This window comes from Nannospalax galili, unplaced genomic scaffold (genome assembly GCF_000622305.1).
Source record: "Nannospalax galili isolate Female #2095 unplaced genomic scaffold, S.galili_v1.0 scaffold1454, whole genome shotgun sequence".
In the NCBI taxonomy this organism is placed as follows: Eukaryota; Metazoa; Chordata; class Mammalia; order Rodentia; family Spalacidae; genus Nannospalax; species Nannospalax galili.
The window spans coordinates 975,966-993,656 of NW_008334056.1; the positions used below are offsets into that span (position 1 = coordinate 975,966).

The 17,691-nt window shown below is 45.1% G+C and overlaps 1 protein-coding gene across 6 annotated transcripts in view; it reads right to left on the minus strand.

Moving 5' to 3' along the window:
- Window positions 1–17,691, minus strand: part of Bicc1 (BicC family RNA binding protein 1) — a 280,380-nt gene that overhangs the window by 124,609 nt on the left and 138,080 nt on the right. For 3 of the 6 annotated variants that reach the window (XM_029561567.1, XM_029561566.1, XM_029561568.1), the window contains exon 3: window positions 8,159–8,329. The exons of the other annotated variants lie outside the window; for them this stretch is intronic. In XM_029561567.1, the coding sequence (XP_029417427.1) occupies window positions 8,159–8,329 (171 nt within the window). The remainder of the gene's footprint in view (window positions 1–8,158; window positions 8,330–17,691) is intronic. 6 annotated transcript variants of the gene reach the window in all.

Here is a 17,691-nt window from a genome sequence, read left to right on the forward strand (position 1 = left end):
TGACTCCCCCCAGATGTCAGAAGCACCAAGCGCTGCCCTGCTGGTCGCCATACAGCACAGCTGAAAGCACTTTCTGTGTTCTTAAATCTTGATGGAGGAAAAATGTACGGAGCCTATAAGAAGTTATGAGCAACATTCAAGGAATTTATATGCATCAAAATTTATTTCATTAATAGTGAGTTTCCAAAGGAGGTCCTCTGGATGCGAAGACGTGCCCCAGGTTCCCTTCATCAACATAGAACACGACTGGACTGGTGGCACCTCTGGTCACCTGCCTGGGATTCTTCCAGCAAGGGTCCCGATGGCTTTTCCCTTCTGAACTTTTTATGTTCTTAACATCTAAAGAGAATCTAACTTAAACCCACTTAATTTTCCAAGCCCTAGTTTTGAGAAATGTAGATTCTGTCAGTCTGTCCTCGGTTTCCAAGACATGGGATAAAACAGGAAATAATTATCATGCACTATGAAGTAGAACCAGCTAGTGAGGTTTATTTTTATTGCTGTGCATTCATTTTTAAAACAAACTCAGTGTGAGAGAGCAGGTTCACACCCAGGGAAGCCATGATGTGCCAGGCCACCTTGAACCTCCTTGAGAGACTTACAACTCAACAGTCCTCCCCAGTGTATAATTAAATGCAATGTTACTGTCTAACACGGATTCCACGGAGTCCACACAGGCTGCCCTGGAAAAGTGAGTTGCACCAGGAAGCCTGATTACATCAAAGGGGGTGACACCAATTATCACCGTTAGGGATTAGAACCCACCCACTCACAAAAACTCACTGCATCCTGTATGAGCCAGTCTTTACGTTAAGCCTTAAGTATATAGTCATGAGCAGGATTTAAATCACGGCCAACCACAACACAGTCTACTGGGAGAAATGAAGAAACACAAATAAGGCAATAGTGCAGAGGCAGCTCAGTGGTGAGAGCACTGGCCACTCTTGCAGAAGGCCTGGGTTTGACTCCCAGCACCCACATGGTGTTTAACAACCTTCCCTAACTCCAGTTCCAGGGCATCCGACACCCTCTTCTGGCATCACACATGTGTGGCGCACTTACACATATGCAAGCAAAACACTCATACACATAAAATAAAAATAAAAAATACTAAGAAATACAAATGAATAAATCCACTGCAGAATGAACATGGGTCAGGGAGCAAGCAAACAGACCTGTGTGTGGAAAACAGGAAAGATATTTAGAAAGAACAGGACGCTCTTAGCACAGACTTGTGGGAGGAACTCTGGGATTGTGAGGAGACCCTGGCCTGGACATCTGCTATTTTCACACTTGCCAGTGGAGGAGACCACACTGCTGACCACACTGTTCTTTTGAAAAACATTTCGGAAAAGAGATTGACACACATATGCATCGGTATGTTGAAACAATTTTAAGTTCATTGCAGAAATTAGTGGGTATATGGTATTTTCTGAAAAATTCTCCCAGGGTTAGAGTTAGGGTGTATTTTCATTGGAAAAATCTTGAGTAACTAAACAGCATTTCTTAAGGAAATGCTGAAACCTCATAGTGTCCCCGAGCACACACCCCAAGCCTGTCACCTGCAGTCTTTCTGTGACTCTCAAACATTCTCCTTCCAGATGTGAAGAAATTCAATCCTGAGAGTCACTGGAATTTTCACACAGTTTGGGATTATTATCCCCAAATTTATGTTGCAGAGGAGGAGAACAAAAGTATTTAACATGTATTAATTAACAAAACTAGTCAATTCAGAAAAAAACATGGAGGAATTTCCAGCTAATTCTGTGAAGTAATGATCATTCTTAATTATGTGACATTTTAAGAGAGTCGGGCTTGTTTTTACTACTCTGGAAGCGCTCTGGAATCTATTTAACAGCACATAACCATAACAGGCTTCCCAAATGTCACGTTATGTTACTCATTAATGCATTCTAAAATATTTCCCTGGGAGACTGCTTACAGCCTTCATCCCCACTATCAGGCACAAGTTTTTAATTAAAGAACACCCCCTCATTCTTCTTTGCAATGACAATTTCTGGCAATGACAAATTATGAAAGGCTTCACTAAATTTTACTAAAAATTAATCTTCAGAGAATAAAGCCAAATCATCCTGGTAATTAAAAGTCAGAAGATCAACTTCTAAAACCTACTGAAAATTAAAACTTTGTAGCCAACTCTCATTCACTTAAACTACGCCTTATGTGGTAAGCATTGTAGCACTGTATACACATTTTTTTTTTAGTTTTTCCACTGGTAGCACTAACAATTATTTACTTATTCATACACCATTTGGGAGCTGTGGCCTCATTTTCCACAGACAAAGTTTCAGTCTTACTACACAAACAAGCTCGTGACCATTCTCAGGAAAGTTTTCCTTAATGCACATACTAGCAACTAGTCCCTCAACCACACTTAACTGTTACAATCTTTCTTTACTCCCAAACAAAAGCTATTAACCCTTGACATAAATATCTAGGCATGCTCCTGCCCCGTGTTGGAGACAGGACTAACCGCCAGCTCATGGCGCATCTTGAGTTTCTGGGCTCTTCCCAGTCTGAACAAGGCGCACTGTTTTCCAGGGGAAGGAAAAGCCTTCCACAGCTCCCTCGGCTCTGCTGCACTATGGCCACCCAAGGCACACAACACTCATGAGAAGTGATGAGGAAACACAGGGCTCAGTATCATCCACAGACTGAGTTTTCCCAAAAGAATTTCCAGTTCAGCTCCACACACACTGAGACCATCCTTAAAATGTGTTTGCTGAAGGGGAAGTGACATAAGTAAGCCCAAATGAGAAGGCTGGGACACAGCCACTGCATTTCAAGAATCTCTTCATCTATGGTCAAACCTAAAGGTGAGATTCCAAACACTGAATCCATCTAGAAGAAAAAAACTGAGTGGCAAGTGTAAGTTTCAAGCTCATTGTATAAGGTCATTTCAGTGAGGTTCCAAAACTCACAGAGAAGAATTCACCAAGGAGAGGCAGCAGGGACATTCATAAAACTACACTGTGTAAGCTGGACTGCACTGTGTAAACTGGACTGCACTGGGTAAGCTGGACTGGACTGTGTAAGCTGGACTGGACTGTGTAAACTGGACTGGACTGTGTAAACTGGACTGCACTGTGTAAACTGGACTGCACTGGGTAAGCTGGACTGGACTATGTAAGCTGCACTGGACTGTGTAAGCTGGACTGGACTGTGAAAACTGGACTGCACTGTGTAAACTGGACTGCACTGTGTAAACTGGACTGCACTGTGTAAGCTGGACTGTGTAATGTAAGCTGGACTGGACTGTGTAAACTGGACTGTGTAAGCTGGACTGTGTAAGCTGGACTGCACTGGGTAAGCTGGACTGCACTGTGTAAACTGGACTGCACTGTGTAAGCTGGACTGGACTGTGTAAGCTGGCCTGCACTGTGTAAGCTGGACTGGACTGTGTAAGCTGGCCTGCACTGTGTAAGCTGGACTGGACTGTGTAAGCTGGCCTGCACTGTGTAAGCTGGACTGGACTGTGTAAGCTGGCCTGCACTGTGTAAGCTGGACTGGACTGTGTAAGCTGGCCTGCACTGTGTAAGCTGGACTGGACTGTGTAAGCTGGCCTGCACTGTGTAAGCTGGACTGGACTGTGTAAGCTGGCCTGCACTGTGTAAGCTGGACTGGACTGTGTAAGCTGGCCTGCACTGTGTAAGCTGGACTGGACTGTGTAAGCTGGCCTGCACTGTGTAAGCTGGACTGGACTGTGTAAGCTGGACTGCACTGTGTAAGCTGGACTGGACTGTGTAAGCTGGCCTGCACTGTGTAAGCTGGACTGGACTGTGTAAGCTGGACTGCACTGTGTAAGCTGGCCGACCTGGCCCAATGCAGCAACTGACATCAGAGCTCCTAAAATGTCCTCTTCCCAACTAAAATGACCAAGGGAGCCCTCCAAAAGAACTTGTACTTGCGGCCTGAACGCTGTGTATCTTCTTAAAGAGAAGATGAGCAGGCCTGGAGAGATGTCTCTGGCAAACGACCCAAGTGCAGTTCCCAGCACCCATGTCAGGCAGCTCAAAACTGCCTGTAACTCCAGCTCCTGGAGGTCCAATGCCCTCTCTGGCCCCCAAGGGCATTGCAACTGTTTGCACATATCCATATACAGAATCACACACATACACATAAATAAAATAATAAATATTTTAAAGTGGAAGATTATAAAATGATTGACACTATATAAACTGCTGACTGGGGATTTTCTAGTTCATTATGTTCATTATAAAGGTCATTTACATTAGAGGAGGCAGCTGAGTATAGCTTACTGAGCACCTGGTGCACACAGCCCAGCACTGGACAGGCCACCGCATACAGAAATGTGAGTGTGTTCTTTCTACTTCAGCTGCAGGATATGCAGGCATGGTCCCCACCTCAACTTGGAAGGGAAGTTGCTGAGGACCCCAGAGTTGTGTGTCAGGAGTGTCCCTTGGTCCTGGCTTTGCCTTTAAGCAGCATTGTATGGTTTGACAGTCAGGAATGGCCTCTTCCACCTCATCCCCTTAGAGGCAAAATTAAGGGACTCAACTAAACATTTTCATTTAATTGAAAGGCAAATTTTATCTTCCAGGGCTGGTGACGAGTATTCAGATGCCTCTCAACTATAGAACAAGCACTTTTTAAGAATTGTACTTAGGGGATAAAGGAGATGGCTGAGTGATTAAGAGCACTAGCTCCTTTTGCAGAGGACTCAGGTTTGGTTTCCAGCACCCACACGGCAGCTGACAACCATTCATAACTCCAGTTCCAGGGGATCTGACGCCCTCTGCTGGCCTCCACAAACATTGCACACATGTGGTATACTTACATACATGCAAGCAAAACACTCCTACATATATAAAATACAATTTTTTAGTCCGGGCATGGTGGCACACACCTGTAGTCCCAGCACTTGGAAGGCAGAGGCAGGAGGATCTCTGTGAGTTCAAGCCAGCCTGGTCTACATAGTGAGTTCTAGGACAGCTGGGGTTACAGGGAGACTCTGTCTCAAAAAGACAAAAAGAAAATACAATTTTTTTAAAGAATTGTTCATTTAGGACCGTTGAGACGACCCAGCAGGTAAAGGTACTTGTTGCCAAGCCCAACAACCTGAGTTCGAGTCCTAGGACACACATGACAGAAAGATGGAACCAACTCTTGAAATTTGTCTTCTGACCACCACGTGCATGCCGTGGCACAAGGGCCCCACACATACATATGCATACGAACAAAATAAATAATAAAACCTAAGAATTGTACATTTATATACTAGATTACTATTCAAGACCAAAACAATAGTCAAATGATACACTTAAGCACTGAAATAAATCTCAAAAGACTTATTCTAAGTAATATGATGATGAAAGACCAAGTGCTGTCCATTTCAATTTAAATGTCAATATGAAAGGCTGCCATACCTGTAACTCCAGCACTCGGGGGTGGAGACAGCTGGAGCCTGCATGCACAATGGCCTGCCAGCTAGCTTGGGAATCAGTGAGAGCGCCTTTCTCAGGACTGAAGGCAGCGAGTGACAGGAGAGGAGACTTTACGTGCTCTTTTGGCCTCTGTGGGCACACACATTGGCACACACGCACGCACACAGGCCCACACATAAATGACATTCCAGAAAAGCTGGACTCTAGGGAGAAAAGGCAGATCAGTTGCTGTCAGGTGCTCTTGGTTTATTTGAAAGAATAGTCTCTTTCCTCCCAAACTTTTTAATTGAAATTTTCAGTGTCATCTTTCCTTTATTTCCTCAGCAAATCTGAGGGCTGGCAGTGTGGGAGGTACCATTCTAAACACTGCACAAGTGAACGCTGCATCCGCTCGAGTGCCCACTTTCAAAAGAGGAACTCTTGATAACAAGCTCACTTAATGCAAGTTTTCCACGTGTGAGGGAGTGGTTGAATGCTCAACACTTTTTCCATCTTCTCATCAGATTGCTACAAAATATCCTACATTCTTCTCATAACAGTTTGCTCATTTGTTAGGGTGAACCATAGCAAAGCATAATACAATCGATCAAGTGGGCCTTTCCTATGTTTCTAACGCTAGGGACTGAGAGTCAGGGAAGCTGTGCTGTGACCGTGTCTCTTCAGACCGCCTCGCTGTAACGCATAAGAATCAGTAACTAGGGCTGGAGAAGTGGCCGCACAGTTAAGAGTGCTCTCTGCTCTTCTGGAGGACCCAAATTTGGTTGCCAGCATCCACATCAGGGGACTCCTGCGCCCTTTCTGGCCTCTGACACACCAGCATACATGTAGCACACACTCAGACACATACACATAAATAAAACCTTTAGAAAGGAATCAATGACTGAGCTTTTAGCCAAAGCACCTGGTATTTCTAGTGAATGTTCTTCACTTTTCAAGAGGGATTTCCCACATCCAGAGTAAATGTGTCCCTCTTAGCTGATGGGTCACTTTAGATCGCTACGGAACAACACGACCACTCCCAAATTATTTAACAATCTGATACACCTTCTACCTTTACCATTAAAAGACATGAAATGTTTTCAAAAGTTCATCTCATTCAGATACTTAAAAATGGAATACCCAGGGTTAGGGTAGCTCAGTTGTAGACTGCACACCTAACATGTATAAGGCCATAGGTTTAATCCCAAGGCCTGCCAACTAATCATACATACATACATACATACATACACACATACATACATACAAATAAAATGGAATATCCTTTTGTCTAAGACGTTTAACAGGTTTTAATTCTTGCAGATAATTTTATGGGAAAATTATAAATTTTCTGTCTTAACCTGCTCTTAACTTTCTATATCAGTCGTTGGGCCTTTTACATCTTCTAACAAGGGATCCCCAGGGTCTGTGTAGAGAGTTCTTTGGCTTGTAAATAGGAGTACTTCTGTAATCATTAAAGTCTTCAGGTACTCTGGATGAAGAGAGCATTCTCTCCCTCTCTCTCTCTCTCTCTCTCTCTCTCTCTCTCTCTCTCTCTCTCTCTCTCTCTCTCTCTCTCTCTCTCTCTCTCTCTCTCTCTCTCTCACACACACACACACACACACTCACTCACTCTTTAGAGCTTCTCGGCCACATGTTTCCTGAGGAACCTCATTACATAGGAAACTCAGTGGAAATTTAAAAACCTAAGACATGGTACACTTCAGTCCTGATTCATGACTTTTTTAAATTCCAAAATAGGACCATTTCCAAAGTTTACAGGTAGAGTTTTGATATTTTCTAATTTTTTTCTCAAATTATATTCTAATGTTTATGTATTTACTTTATTTCATATTTTAAAATGGAATCACACCTTAAAATTCTAAGACTCAATCTTCAGGAACTGGAGAGACAGCTCCATGGATAATGTATTTGTCACAACAGTAGAGACCAGAGTTCAGATCTGCAGTACCCACACAAAGGCTGGGTAAGTACAGCAACCCACCTGCAACCTCAGCTCTGGAGAGGTAGAGGTGGGGACCCCAGGACAAGCTGGCTAGCTAGACCAGCCCAATCTGCAAGTTCTAAGTGCAGCAAGAGACCTTAAGTAAACAAAACGGAGAGCGATCAAGACACCTGACATCAACCTCTGGTCTCCATGTGCATGCACATGTATGTGCACCATATGCATGTGTGCTCCCCCCACCCCCGACACACAGAAGCAAAAAACTTCAGTATTTAGTCAAGTGAACAACATTACAAAACTTCGTTTTCTTTGACAAGGGTCTGTGTAGCCCTGGCTAGCCTTGAACTTGCTAGATAGCCAAGGATAACCCTGAACGCCAGACCTGAACTTCTAATTCTCCTGCCGCCACCTCCTAAGTGCTGAGATCATACATGTGCACCACCACACCATGCTCAAATCTCTTGTTCAAAAATCTAAACTGTATCAGATTTGAAATCAGTATAAATAATACTTAATCCAATTTTTAAGTAAGTGAAATTTTAAAGGACTCAGTTACCCTCCAATGACTTCAGCTATTTTCTGCTATGCAAGAGATTGTTTAATGTAAACCTGTGCCACAGAATCTGCAGGATGAACCAGCCGACAACTGAAGAAAACTTGAACCCAGCATACACAGGAAACTCTATACCTTCGTTTCTATTACTTAAACCTAAACACTGTTGATAATAGCAACCAACTAAGTCTCCAGAAAATAGGAAACAGATGAATTTCTTAGATCATCATGACTCACACAGGCCTGGAACTGGGCTTCAGATGACTCCGAGAACTTTCCTGCTATGCTCAGGTCTGGGGTTTTGACCACGACAAGCCAAGCCAGGCTTCTCCACCACCTCTCTCCAGTATTCCGGAAGGAGGTGGCTGCGGCTGGGGCATGCCTGGCTTCTTTCAAGAAATTGGAAATCTGGGTAGAAAGCACATGGTATGGGCTTGACACCAGCCCTTCTGGATCTAGTAATGAGACAGAAGCTGGGACAGGCATGAAAGGACATAAAAGACTCCACATGTGATCAGTGTGTGATCCCATGTGAGAACTTAGAGACTCCACATATGATCAGTGACCTCATGAGAGAATTTAGAGAGTCCATGCATGATCGGTATATGATCCCATCAGAAAAAGACTCCAGATGTGATCAGTGTATGACCTCATGAGAGAACTTAGAGACTCCACATATGATCAGTGTATGGTCGGTCTTATGAGAGAACTTAGAGACTCCATTTATGATCGGTATATGATCTTATGAGAGAACTTAGAGACCCATGTATGATCAGTGTATGATCTCATGAGAGAACTTAGGAGACTCCACATATGACCAGTGCATGATCCCATGAAAGAACTTAGAGACTCCATGTATGATCAGTGTATGACCTCATGAGAGAACTTAAGAGACTCGACATATGATCAGTGTATGACCTCATGAGAGAACTTAAGAGACTCCACATACAATCAGTGAATGAGCCCATGAGGGAGCTTAGAGACTCCACATACGATCAGTGCATAAGCCCATGAGGGAGCTTAGAGACTCCACATAGGATCAGTGCATGAGCCCTTCCAGCAGTTTCACACATCCCTTAAAACATTCTGGCAGCAGCAGGTTTCTGCCCATGGCCCAGACTCTCCCCTCTCAGAGGCACTGTCCCACCACCAGGCAAGAATGCAAATGTGTCAAAGAAATGCAGCTGTGAGCCCCTGCCTGAAACCCCTGGTCCACACGGGGAAGAGCTGTAATATGAGAAAAGGGCTGGTAACAAAGATTTGACTTTTTTAAATGTCAGCAACTTCCTTAGGAGACACAGAGTGTAACATTAAATATGACATTTTCTCTTTTTAAGGTACTTTTTTAATAGTGTGTGTGTACACGAGTATAGGAGCCTATGGAGCCAGAATTTCCCGGAGAATTGAAGCTACAGGTTGTGAGCCTCCTGATGTCAACGTTAAGAACTGAATTGAGGTCCTCGACGGGAGCAGCAAGTGTCCAGCCACCAAACCACGTCCCCAGCCACGGCATGCGGCGTTTTTCAGCTCTGGCGGCAGCTTCCTTCACTTGGGTGAATGTATTAATTATTTATGCATCCCTGTGGCCACAAGACCTGCCGAGGTGACGGAGCTGAGGAAACCTGTGGCTCACAGTTTTGGAGTTTCAGTTCATGCTGATGGGGAAGGGCCGGCAGAGCATCTCACTTCATGGTGGCAGAAGCAACAGATGGCACAGTCATGCTCAGCACAGGAGCCCAGGGGCAGAGAGCGTGCAGGGGGAGGGACTGGGGTCACCTTCCAAGCCCTGTCCCTAGCAACTTGCTTCTCTCAACAAGAACTGGTCTTGAAACTTCAGAAACTTCCCCAGCAGCATGACCAGCTCAAGACCAGGAGCTCACGATGTGAGCCTTGGAGAGGATTTTGGGTCTTAGCATAACATGGGCGGGCGAGCTCTCTTGTTCCCTCCCACCTCGGGAAGGAAGGCAGCAGGGGGGTGGGGGGCGATCAGATGGAGGAGGACATCAGGTGGCAGAGGGACTTCTATCTCCTGGACTACAGGTAACAGTGAGGAAAATGAACTAAGTGGACATTAAGGGAATACACTAAAGGCAATAGAGCCGTGTCTCACCTCAGAACACAGGCTGAGAAGAGCCCTGGGGAATTAGGTTAGAACTCTAATGACCAGAATATATTCATTTGTTATTAAATTCAGTGTGTGCTCTTGTATAGGGTCCCAGACCAGAACGGGGAAGGGAAATGCCTGGGACATCTGGTGGCATTTGAACACAGCGTGTGGGTCATACAGGGCTCTGAGTCAGTGAGTTCCTGATTATTAATACCAGATTTGCTTTTCCCTCCCATCCTCCCTGACTCCCCATGTCCCCCAGGACACAGGTGCTGGCATCAAGGAAAAGAGGCAGGAGAGAAACAGAGTACAATTCAGTCAACAGCCAAGGACGCAGCCAGTGGGGAGCAGAGCAGCGCACAGCAGTGAGGTGGACAGGGATGAGGACGGGCAGTGATTATAAATCAATGAAATGCACATGTAAGAGTGCCACTCTTCAGGGAGCTCTATACTGTCGTATGTAGGTAAGATGGGGCACCTTGTCACATAAAGAATACACAGACGGGGGGATTCAGTAAAACGTTCCTTTGGAAAGCTATCTGCCTCAGATCACTTAACTGTGGGGTAACGATTCAGAATTATTTAACAATACTAAGAGAATCCATGTTGAGAGGCAGCATGTTAGCATTCTACAACACAGTGTCTGCTCAACAGATGGTGGCTGTTGCTATGGAGATTATCTGCTGCGTGGCTTTACAGGTCCCTACACAGAGCACAAACCAGTATGCTGAACATCATTTAAGAAGCCAACCGTAGGATGCTAACTTGTACTCAGCAGCGGACACAATACAAAGCAAGGGTGTCACGTGTTAATGAGATGGGGAAAGCAAGTCTTTAATTTCTTCATGTTCATTAGGCTCATAAAATGTATTTTAATCTCTGATAAAGATACTGTGATAATCCCGACGATCAGCTTGGTTGGATCAAGATAGAAAGCACACTGTTGGATTTGTCTGCCAAGGTGTTTCTGAGATAATTAGTCAAGGCAAGAAGCCAGAGGTGAATGCAGACAGCACCATCCCAGGGGCTGGGAACCTGGCTGGGATTCAAGGAGGGAAAGGAGGAGTCTGCTCCTACAAGCATCTCTCTCTCTCTCTCTCTCTGAATGCAGACAGCACCATCCCAGGGGCTGGGAACCTGGCTGGGATTCGAGGAGGGAAAGGAGGAGTCTGCTCCTACAAGCATATCTCTCTCTCTCTCTCTCTCTCACTCTCGCTCTCTCTCGCTCTCTCTCGCTCATTCCCTCATTCTCATCCATTCCCTCATTCTCTCTCCCTCCCCCTTCCCTACCACCACGTGGTGCACGGCTTTGCTCTGCCATGTCCTCCCCACCATGATGAACTAGAACCTGTGAGATGATGAGCCAAAACAGACCCTTCCTCCCTGTGCTCTCTGACAGTGTCATGATGATGAGCAGTGGCGACACTGGCACAGCTTATTACAAGCATCTGTGTTTCCAGAATCCTCAGGAATAACAAAATTCAACATTAACAGGAGACAAGAAGAGGCAAATATATCCTGCAGTTCTTGTCTTGTTTCAAATGGCTTCAGTGACACCATAAAACTTACATTTTAGTTATTTATTAAATTAAAATGTATTTAAAACAAGTCGAGTGAATTGTCTCTATTTCCAGAGATGGTTCATGATGGTTCATGATTTAGGTTTTCCCCTTGAAAGGAGAGAGCTTGGAAAATGACTGAAAATTCTCCTCTGTAACAATAAAAAGTTGTGAACAACAAAAATGCCCACCAGGCAGGGACTAGTGCGATACACACATGCTACGTCACACATGGGAACAGGAAGGGAGTCGTGGGTCACCTACATGCAGTGGAGGCAGTGCTGTGTGCCATCAGAGCCAACAGCTTCATTAAAGAGAGCTGCAGACCCAAGACCACGACAAGGCATAAAAGGAAAATGAACTCAAGACCTTCAACTGATACCATGCTGTGAGTCCTGAACCCCAGAAATATATTCAGACAGCAAAAATTTAAATTATCACATAGCAAAACTCTTTACATTTAGGAAATCTTACCCTGAGGTAACTTTCCTCTCTGACCACACTCCCTGAGCACACATAATTAAATCAGAAGAATGTTCATCTGTTCAATGATGCCAAGTGCCAATGGAGACTCATAAAAACTCAGTTTACTTTCCTCTAGAACATGCCAAAATGAATTTTTGCAAAAATGCAAAATCAGCACATCCTGGAGGCCTTAATCTAGACAGAGCAAATCTAGCACGGTGCAATGCACCGTCACATACAAAAAACTCCAACGGTAAATGGTGCTGCACTTCAAAGGACTGCTTCCAAATCTGTGATCACAGCAGCCCTGGTGGAAGCCATGACCTATGGTTGGGCTTTCAAGAACCGCCAGGTGTGGTGGTGTGCGTGGATAAATCCAGCACTCAGGAGGTTGAGGCAAGAGGATTCTAAGAGTTCAAGTCCAGCCCAATCTACAAACTAAATTCAAGGCCAGTCTGGCCTACAAAATGAGATCTTGGTATCAAAAAAACCCAAAAAGACTGACTTAAAATTAAGGGTGCTGCTGGGCGTGGTGGTGCACACTTTAAATCCCAGCACTCAGGAGGCAGAGGCAGGTGGATCTCTGTGAGCTCCAGGCCAGCCTGGTCTACATAGTGAGTTTCAGGACAGCTGGGGTTACAGGGAGACCCTGTCTCAAAAAGATCAAAAAAAAAAAAATCAAAAAACCAAAAAACTAAAGGTGCAACAGCATCAAAGAATAGGGAGAGATGGGTAGGCTGTGAGGAGGCTGACGAGCTTGGAGAGTGGAGGCCCTCAGGGCAGCCAGGCGAATGTGCCGTCTGGCAGATCTTGGTGCCATCCCTTGGCTCCAGACTCAGGATCTGAGCGGTTTGCGTGTCGAAGTTGCAGCTGAGGACCACCAGCAGCACATCTTCACAACAACGCCTGATTAAGACAGCACTAAATAGACACGGCCACAATGAACTGCAGCAGAGGACAGAGCTGCTTAAAATGATGTGGCTAACTCCAGGCCAGGTCTCTGCCTCCATCATAACACACCTTCAGCCAGTCAAGAGTGCTCACCTGTAATCCCAATATTGGGAAGGTTTGAGACAGTACGATCTCAAATTCAAGATCAGACTGGGCTACATGTTAATAAGACCTGTATCATAAAACAAAAATACGGGCTGGAGGGATGCCTCAGTGGTTAAGCACACTGGCTATTCTTACACAGGACCTAGTAGTTCCCAGCACCCACATGGCAGCTAAGTCCATAATCCCAGTTCCAGAGAACCCAACACTCTCTTCTGACCTCCACAGGCATTGTACGCACATTCGCACTTATATGCATGCAGGCAAAACATTCATGTGAGAGCCATGTGCAACTTACTGAGATTTGGGAGCAGTCTCCACCGAGTACAGGGGGCTGGTGTATTTTCATTCTTTCTGCTGGCTGTGAAAATATGAAGTGATAGAATCGAATCCTTACATCAAAAAACGTAAGGACTCGAATATTCTGGAAGACCAAAGTAAACCTCTGACTTACACAACGATGCTTCCCTTGCTCTTTGTTAAAGGGTGCACAGGAGCCGGATTCAAAGGAGACCTGCGTACAACCCAGCAGCTGAGCTGAGAGCCAGACTGAGCAGTCTTCCATGCTTAGCTCCTTGCTCTTTGTTAAAGGGTGCACAGGAGCCGGATTCAAAGGAGACCTGAGTGCAACCCAGCAGCTGAGCTGAGAGCCAGACTGAGCAGTCTTCCATGCTTAGCTATGTAAAGTTCAGACTTCATCTGCTTTGAAGAAATGCTGAGCAATATTTCACGGAAACCAAGTCACTCTTCGGAAGCAAGGTACACAGTCTGATGCCTACCTGTCTCGGGTAGTCACAGTCTCCATGTGACTACGATTTACTGAGTATTTGTCCCACCAGCAGGGCACAGCCTCAGAACTGAAAACAAACCAGATCCACCAAGATGATGTAACAGCCCTGGAATTTTGGTGACAACTCCATGAATTCCAAGCTGATTTCTATTTGGCGAGGCTCAGGGCAGAGTTTGTCTCTGCCCAGCCCAGGGGAACCTACCCACCCTCTCGTGGATATGGGAGCTTCATCAGTGGCATCACCTGTCAAACTGACGCATGCCAATTAAATATTCAATACACTGTTTCAAAGAATATGTCTTCTAATACGTCTTTATTAAATGTAATCAATACACAATCTATTTTCTGAATGATTCTTATCTTCAAGGTTAAAATGCTACTTTTCATGGCCAAATAGAAGTGTATGCATAACATGGCATTAAGGCAAGTTCTGCTCAGCACCATGGGTACAGATTTCTAATTCTGAATTAGAAATAATAAAGAAATACAAAAAAAGAGAGCATTTATTGTGCCTTGTTCTGGGCACAGTATGTGTTTAGTGTTTTCTAATTACACATATAGGGTGTGTTTAAGAAATCTGAATTAAAGTAGGTTATGTAAAAATCAAGAATCTACCAGACAGTAACAATTTTGTACATTCATCTCCCCTAAAAGCATGAAACAAAAATGTTTAACAAGGTGGGACTCTATGATCCCTTCCAAACTTTAAAATTTCACACCTATATAGAATTTCCTGCAGGGTGTGGTACATGTCTGTAATCTCAGCACTTGCAAGGCAGAGCCAGATGGATCTCAGTAAGTTCAAGGCCAGCCTGGTCTACAAAGAGAGCTCCATCCAGGCCAGCCAGGTCCATAGTGAGAACCTGTCTTAAAAACTGAAAATTTTTTTTTCTTGCTTTAAAAATTAACTTGAGCTGGGTGTTGTGGCACAAGCCTTTAACCCCAGCACTCAGGAGGCAGAGGCAGGCAGATCTCTGTGAGTTCAAGGCCAGCCTGATCTACATAGTGACTCCAGGACAGCTGGGGCTACAGAGAGACCCTGTCTCAAAAAGACCCAAAAAAAAAAAACAAAAACAAATTGTGACTGTGTGACAGTGACCCTCCTGTCACTGTAGTCACACATGCACATAGGCTAGCATGCAATTTCTTGGCTTTGCTTTACCTCAAATGACCATCATGCACTGACGTTCATAAGCAAATCACTCAGATCCCGAGTCTGGAGCCAAGAGACAACACCAAGATCCGCCAAACCACACGTTCGCCTGACCACTCTGAGGGCCTCCCAACTCCAAGCTCATGGTCCCCAAGGGACGAAGTCCACCAGCAGCCATGACCAGTTATCTTCTTGAGGGTCAGTTTTAGCTGCATCTGGAAGACTGGGCAACTTCACAGCAGGTGGCATGGAGAGATCCACCTGGTCTAGCTTCTTCAGTTATAAAGATGGGGCGATCAGGTCAGACGAGGCAAAGGGTGCCATAGCACGGTTAATGAAACAGGCCGCTTACTCCTCACCAGCCACAGCTCCTGTTCCCTCACTCTCCTGAATAACTAAATATGAATTTTAAATGTACATTACATCCAGATGCACAACTAGATAAATGTGGGGCGGTTCCTTACACTTTAATACCAGCTGACTGAGAAATTAACATGCTTTCTCAACCATCCTAATCCTGTTACATAAAAACATTTTTTCTCCTTGTTGTAAATTTTTATTACATATCATTAATTTGTGTGTGTGTGTGTGTGTGTGTGTGTGTGTGCGCGTGCGTGCATCATGTGCCCATGTAGAGGACAACTTGTGAGAGTTCATTCTCTCCCTCCATTATGTGGGTCCCAGGGACCGTGGTCAGGTCTCAGCAGGAGCTTTACCAGCTGAGGCATCCTAATGGCTTCAAAAAGTCACATTTATCTTAGCGAGGCCTACCATTGTAAAACCTAGAACAAGATCTCAAACTATACAGAAAAACTGTGATCCAGAGTTTTTCCTAAAACCTGGAGTTGTCACACTTATTTTTAACTACAATCTCTACTATTTTAGGCAAATTAACAAAAAAAGATGGCAGTCTTACATACAAAGGTTGTAGTGACGTGACGTGAGCACTGCAAGGTATGAAAAGCACGTAAGAAACAAAAGCATCAAACGGAATCTCAGAAGGAAAAATTAGAGGGAAAAACGATAAAGCCAAGAGTGGGCCTAGAACAATCTCCAAGGGCTGAGGCAGTGACTATCTCAACCCTGCACATAGGGTTCCTGTCCTGAAACAAAGGAACTGGTACAGACAGGACACATGTGGCTGGTGAGGGAACAGCAGGCTAGTTGATGGGGTGGTGGCCAGAGGCTGTAGGCAATCTCCCATGGTTCCCCATGAGTCCCAGCTGTGCTGCTGGGGACAAGACCAGAGCCCTGGTGCGTGCTGTGCCTTCTCGATGTGGACAGATGGGCTGGTGCCAAACAGACACAAGACGGAACCCGTCCCCACTGTGTAGAAGAAGCCCATGCAGAGAAGGCCAGAGCCTCCCTTGGAGAAGAGCCTGGCTTCGCTCCCAACTTGCAGACAAATGGGCAATTGAGGTCACAAAGCTTAGAGCCTGGCCCGTCACCCCAGCCTGGAAAGTGTTCAAGGCAGGCATTCCTCGTCACCTACCAAAGCAATTTGTAAACTGGGGGTGAGGTGAGGAGGGAGCCCAGCATTTCGGTCTCTAGAAAACATGATTCAACAAACTCCGAGAGAAGTTTTGTACGTCTTGTAAATTTTTAGGAACTGCAGTTGGTTTCAGACATTCCTGCTGAGACATCTTTTCATCTTTGTTTATTTTTAATGAAGACTTCCAGGTTAATTTTAAAAGCTTATTAAAAATATGAGAAAGTGGAGTTTTACCAAAAAGAAATTATAAGCTAGGAAGAATGAGTGGCTGTGACGTGCTGTAATGAAAGTGGAAATAAGTCAGATTCAGCAAAATAAAGCGATTTCAACAAAGCCTGCTCTAGTCAAGTAATACAAAGTAGCTGGATGTTCGGAGTGAGAGCTCCACTAGCCGCACTTCAGGCATGAAGAGCCAGCGCAGCCAGTGGGTCAGGGTAGTGCTGTGGGACTGAAGTCTCTCACACCACCAAGCTCAGGAAGCAACCATGGTTCAGTGCAAACAGGGCTCGACTGACCTGACGCTCCCAGCTCTGGCCTCTGGAATCCGGTCCCTACATCCTAGCACTAAGTTAAGAAGCCAGAAAATTCCAGTCACCTCTAGTATTACAAGTTGAGTCCAGGGGCTGGAGTGGGGGCTCTGCTCTTGCCGAGGACGTGGGTTCAGTTCCCAGCACCTCATCAGCTCCCAACTGCCTGTAATTCCAGCTCCAGGGAATCTGATGCCTTCCTTCATCTGGCTGCTGTACATGATCTCATGAAGGCGCACACGCACATAAATAAATAAGAACTAGAGAAATCTTAGCAATTCAGGGCAATGAAGGAGAGCTCTTCACCCTCACAGTTCACTCAAACTCAAATCCTACTCTCCATGACCAACTAAATCAACAGCTCAGGACATTCCAACTGGCACAGAGGGTGGAGTAAAGAGGAAGAGGACACGGCACCAGGGGAACGGTGCCGTTCCATCTCGATTCAGACCTGCTCTAGACCACAGCCCACTGACCAGCAATACGGGCGAAACAGACACAGGAACACCTCAGATTGGGTTACATGTGCTTCTTAAATTTTATTTCCTTATTTTTAGTTTTATGGGGAGGAGTCTTTTGTCCACATGAATGTAAGTGCACCTGTGTGTGTTACACCCACGGAGG